Source organism: Galeopterus variegatus, unplaced genomic scaffold, assembly GCF_000696425.1.
Source record: "Galeopterus variegatus unplaced genomic scaffold, G_variegatus-3.0.2 Scaffold3416, whole genome shotgun sequence".
Taxonomy (NCBI): domain Eukaryota; kingdom Metazoa; phylum Chordata; class Mammalia; order Dermoptera; family Cynocephalidae; genus Galeopterus; species Galeopterus variegatus.
In genome coordinates, this window is record NW_007729527.1 from 218641 (window position 1) to 224841 (window position 6201).

The 6201-nt window shown below is 33.9% G+C and overlaps 1 protein-coding gene across 1 annotated transcript in view; it reads right to left on the reverse strand.

Annotated features, from left to right (window-relative positions):
* BRWD1 (bromodomain and WD repeat domain containing 1) overlaps positions 1–5552 on the reverse strand; it is a 110031-nt gene extending 104479 nt beyond the window's left edge. Inside the window, 4 exon segments of the mRNA XM_008584987.1 lie at positions 1189–1410; positions 2703–2863; positions 3210–3308; positions 5407–5552. Of these exon segments, the coding sequence (XP_008583209.1) occupies positions 1189–1410; positions 2703–2863; positions 3210–3308; positions 5407–5494 (570 nt within the window). The 5' untranslated portion in view covers positions 5495–5552.
* Positions 5553–6201: the final 649 nt, after the last annotated feature.

A 6201-nucleotide genomic window follows, 5' to 3' on the forward strand; every position in this document is an offset into this window, starting at 1 on the left:
AAAAAAAAATGCAAATTATCAGGCTCCACCCTAGATGTTTTGAATCAGAATCTTTCAGGGTGGTGCCTAATAATCTGCTTTAAGCAAGCCCTCCAGGTGACTCTCATGCTTATAAGAGAACTGCTGCCTGAATCCAACCACTAACTTAATGGAAATACAGAAGAACATGTTAAAATATTCCACAAAAATGTAATTGTCAAAATCCAAAATGTATTTATCTCTACAGATAAACAACCTAGTTCCTTCAACAAAGAAATGGAAAGAGTATTTAAAAAAAAATTGGATGAGGGGTGAAATTTATGTTTTAAAGTTTCTTTTAATCTACAGCAAACAATTGTAAGGTTCAAGCTTTGTATTAACCCGGATCCAAAAAACCAAGTAAAATTGTGCCATTTACGAGAATTGGAAATTTGAACATCAATGAATAGTAAGCATGATAAGTGTTGGGTTTGTGTTTTAAAAAAAGAATCCGTACCCTTTAGAAATACATACTGAAATATTTGTAGAAGTTATGTGAACTCTAGGATTTGCATTAGGTACCAGGTGAAGTGGTTAGGGAAGAATCGGTCATAGGTTCATAGATATAAAGGGGTTCATCATACTATTCTGCCAACTTTGTATATGTTCAAAATTACCCTCATCAATTCATTGTGAAACAAAATTTTTTTTTACATATTTCAGCAAATTTAATCAACTTATCAAAATCCACAAATTTTAAAGTAGAAAAATAATTAACCCATGACGAGTTTGTAATTGACACTCATCCAGTTCAACCATAAACCTCAAGGAAACAGTTAAGTCAACAATGAAACCTTCATGTAAAGCTCTACTGCATTAGATACTTACTACTTCACCTTTCCATGATTTCTGGAAGTTATAAATGATTAAATTTTCTCTTTATTGGGCCGAGCCCGTGGCGCACTCGGGAGAATGCGGCGCTGGGAGCGCAGCAGCGCTCCCGCCACGGGTTCGGATCCTATATAGGGATGATCGCCGGTGCGCTCACTGGCTGAGCACGGTGCGGCCGGGCTCAAAGAGGACAAAAAAAAAAAAATTTCTCTTTATTGCCTAAATTTAAGATAGATCATATAATTACTAAGCATCTTATTATTTATCAATTCCAAACAGAAAAAGTTTTAAAGGAAAAGGCGACAATACACAAATGTGTGCACTAAGTGAGAAGTTTACCTGTAAAGACGTAATTGATCCTGTGTGTCCTTGGAGCACAGCAACTGGGGCGCAAGTTCTCAAGCACCACACTCTGATGATTTTATCACAGCTCCCTGCAGCAATCATTGTGTTTTCATAGTTTACTGCCATATCTGAAATTTCTGCAGAATGACCTCTTAATGTGGACAATAGACGTCCATGGTGTGTTGACCAAATCTTTACTAAGCAATCATCTGAACCCTAACAAAAAAATACACCCAAAAATAAATGTTAGTAAACCAAATTCTTTAAGTCATTTAAAATACCTCTTACATGCCACTCAAATTAAGTACCTATTACCCCTCCTCTCTTTCCAACGGTAGAATACTCTGTAAATTATGTCTCTTACAGTCAGAACACTTATGGAATAATATAGTATTTTCTTCAAGGTAAACAAAGTCTACATAAAGATACAGTGAAGTTATCATTTCTGTTGACCAGACCACACTAAAAATACTACTTTCCCCCAAATTTTCTGCCAAGTAATAGGTCCAACTAAAAGTTAATGACTCACCTATCTCAATTAACAATAGTTAAGTGTTAGTCTACCTCACACCAAGCTAAATAATTTGATGAGTGTTACAACAGGTCTGTTTCATAGGCTAAAAAACAAGACTAAGTGGCAATCCCAAAGACAATTAAACAAACAAAAAAAATAGTGGGAATAACACGCTCATTTTAAATAATGAAACACCAGTGTCTCAAATTTACAGTACCAGCCAGTACCCATTAATTCAAACATTTGATTATCTATTCTGAACCACACAGCTGCAAAATTATAAATTTCTCACCCATCCTAATTTTCCCTTAAAAAATTAAAATGGTAAATTAAATTCCAAATATTTTCATATAGTTTTATAATTACTTCAACACTGAAAATTATTTTATTATGAATCCATTTTCCTGAATCAGTGATTACTCAATGTGAATATGAATCACCTTGTAGAGGTTTAGGGTTTTTTTGTGGGCTTTTTTTACTTTGGGGGGTTTGTGATTAATACATGTACTTCGATTAATTACAAAGTAATTAATTACAAAGTAATTAATTACAAAGTAATTAATTCAGTAAGTCTAGAAGGGGTTAGAGGGGAAGTATTAGGTACATATATTTTTAAGCATCCTTAATGATAAGGCTTAAGAACCACTATTTTTTGGGAATTCTCCCAAAACAGCATGACTATTTGCAGCTGAATACCTTGGGGTACTTATTAAAAATACAAATTCATGGGTCCCACACCAGACCTACCTAGTCAAAATCTCTGAGGATGGAAAACATAGAATCTGCACGTTTTATAAGATATCCTAGATGATTCTGAAGCACACTAAAGTGCTCCAGATAATACAAATTCATGGGTCCCACACCAGACCTACCTAGTCAAAATCTCTGAGGATGGAAAACAGAATCTGCACGTTTTATAAGATATCCTAGATGATTCTGAAGCACACTAAAGTGCTCCAGAAGACAGCATATTGAGTTTAAAATGTTAACTCACTGTAAAGATTCTATGTCCTGTCCTATCAAATGCTACACAGTAAACAGCAGATAGATGTCCGAGAATCCTTCTGTGCATTTTTATATGCTGATACATAACTCCTGGAAATGCTGTGCTAAAAGTGGAACACCCTGTGAGTTGTTTTCCTCGATGTATCTCCACTAGGAAATAAAAACAGTGAAAAGGTTAAGGGGGAGCCAACATGTAAAAAGCTAAGAAAAACTCCAAAACAATTTCTAGAGGGTCACAAAATCTACATTTGAGAAATCTGAAGGACACAAGTTTCTTTCCAATTCTAATGTACTATAATACATATACAGACTTCTTACTACAATAAGATTGTTTTTCATTAACTTTACTTTTTAGTAATTATTTTAATACATTTGAAATTTGATACTTATTACAATGCCATCAGTATTTCCTTTTAAATTTTAATATAGCATTTGTAAAGTTTGTAATGAAATTAAAAGAATGATTTCAGATATCTCAAAGGCCAACCTCACTTACCAAGATTTGGTGGGGAACCATAATTCACCGGCATTTCAGGAGGTCTTCCTCTATGAAGAGCAGCAAAGGCAGAGCCCTTCCAAACTGTGTGCCTGCAGTCTTTAAAATGAATTTTAGATACACATAAAATCTTGAAAGTTAACCCCAAGAAAGATTTTATAGAATACTTACGTATATTGTAATAAACTGTTTATTCAAAGTTTTACCAACTAATATACTTTAACAGAAAAGCCCTGAAGGTTTATTAGACTATTTCTGAAGGAAAAAAAATTAAAACATCTCAAATACAGCAGCAACAACAACTAACATTTGTGTAGCACTTTACAATTCACAAAGTGCTTTCCACATACATTATATCTCATTGAATCCTCACAACAACCCTGTGAGGTAGGTATTTTCACCAATTTACAAGTGAGGTAACTGAGGCTCAAAGGTTCTAGGACCTTTAAAGAGATCCACTGTAAATGAATAGTAAAGATGGACCATAAAACCAGATCTTTTAACTCCAAGTCCCATTTAATGCCAAATAAGTGTTTGTTTTTCAATGCAGAATTATACCATACACTATTAAAGATAAAAGGTCTTAATCACAACTGACCCAAACTTTTTAAAAAATGGAAACTTTTATATGAAAAATTTTAATTTCTTTGATTACATAAAATTTCTTGATTTAAATAACTGAACTGTTTCATTTTAAAATTAATTTGGCCAATACTGTCATGACTTTATCCTTAGGAAGTACTGACAAATTAAAATTAAACAGCATTTCCCTTGTTTTAGGATCACAGATAATCCTTTACAGAAGAGCAAATATGTATGATCTGTGAGTTTGAATACTACTTCTAAAGCCCCATCCCTCCTTGACCTACCAGCAACTGCACTAAGGAAAAAAACGTCTGCCCTCCTCTACAGGAGACAGCAGCAGAAGAGAAGAGCTTATAAGCAGTCATACTATGCTAGAAATTAGCTTCTTCGCACCTCAAAGAGAAAGGGAGGGAAGGCAGCATACTAAACCTCTACCGAGCCTCGGGTGCCCCAAACTAACAGGCATATTGTTTTACATGAATGAATTCATTACTACTAACATGACCAAAGAGCAGTTACAAGGCATCCTCTTGTGGCACTAGTACAAAACAAACAGAGAAATATGGCCCCTACCCTAGGGCAGCTTGCTGAAGTCTCTTCTAAGGTCTGTCGGTTCTAAAGCAGTGCTCATCACAAAACAACAATGTTGAGCTTGACACAAGCAAAGAAAACAAAGGAAAACAGGCTACCCAGGTAACTACTATATAACAACCTAAAACAGAATAATTACAAAGTGAATAGTGACACAGAAGAAAGAATATCAACAGTTTCCTGATCAGAAAGCCACAGTGTGGCATGGCTATAGAGCACTAAGAAACAACTAAAGCTGACAAACCAGTCTGGTATGGAACCAAGAGGGAGGGTTATTCTTTCTCAGTCAAGCTTTATACTGGTGGTGCATCTAAGAGGCAGCATCACATCAACAACAGCTCTTAACAAAAAATAATCATGGGATGTACTTGACGTATGCTCAGGATCAAAAGAACCAACAATCTTGCCCATTAGCAGTTTTGTCACGTATATACATAGATCATATCACATACATATACTTAGTCTAAATCATTTATACCAAGCTAACAGAAAAAGAATAGCAATTCCAAACATTTTGCTAGCACATAACTTTGCAAAAAAAATTAGTAAAAAAAGAGCCATGCAATTTTACATTTTTGGTGCTTATTTTCAAACTGCTACCAAATTTAGAAAAATTATTTCCCCCTATAACAAAGGGCTTTCAGAATCTAAATATCAAATGAAATACTTCTAGCATTTAAAGAGTTTATTACACATATGCAGTTACATTCAATGAAGTAAGTGAGCTACAAAATGGAAAATTAAGAACTCATATTGATAAAACCTCAAACACATCTCAGAATAAATTCAAGCTTTTTAGCTTAACATCTGTATTTTTATCAATTTTTTTAAATGCAGAAAGACCCAATATACACTACGTAATAAAATCCAATGTTCTATGCTAAACGCAGAGAATTTTATAGTCCACAGCATGATTTATAGTTACATATCACCTTTCTTCCACAATGCTTACATTACTTCACAATTATAATAATCATTAAGCTATTAATACAAAGCAGAACACTTCTTCAAATTAAGGTACCTTTTGCTGTACGTAGCAAAGACTGCCTTCCTGCACCAAGTAAAGAAGTGACTCTTGAAATACTGGGTGGAATTTCTTTATCCAACATAGGACCGATGCGCTGGCAGATTTGCAACAGATGATCAGGAGCCACATGCTTATTGGACAAGACCTGGTTAGAGAGCAAGTTTTAATAACACTGTTTATAATAATATCAAAAAATATTAAATACTTACGGATAAAGTCTGACAAAAAATGAAAACTACAAAACATGCTGAAATTGAAGAATTAAACAAATTATAAATTATTGTATAGATTCAAACCCATTCCAATCAAAATTACACCAAAATTTATTTAGAGTTGACAATTTTATTCTAAAATTTATATGCAAATGACCTAGAAACACCAAAGCAGCTTTCAAAAATAAAGTTGTAGGGCTAACAATACCTGATTTCAATACTTGTTATAAAGCTATAATAATCAAGACAGCATGGTATTAGTATAAAGACAGACAAGGAGATCAACAGAACAAAGTGTCCAGAAGTAGATCTACACATATACAGTCAACTGATTTTTGAAAAAAGCAAGTCTATAAAGAAAAGATAGTCCTTTCAACAAACGGTGCTGAAATAATTGGATACCCATTTGCCAAAAAAAAAAAAAAAAAGACTTGATCTGTACCTTGCACCATAAACAAAAATTATCTCAAGATGGATCATGTGTAACCTAAAACCATAAAACTCCTAAAATATCAGAAAAACTCTTTACGTCCTAGGGTTAGGCAAAGATTTCTAATATGACACCAATAGCACAATC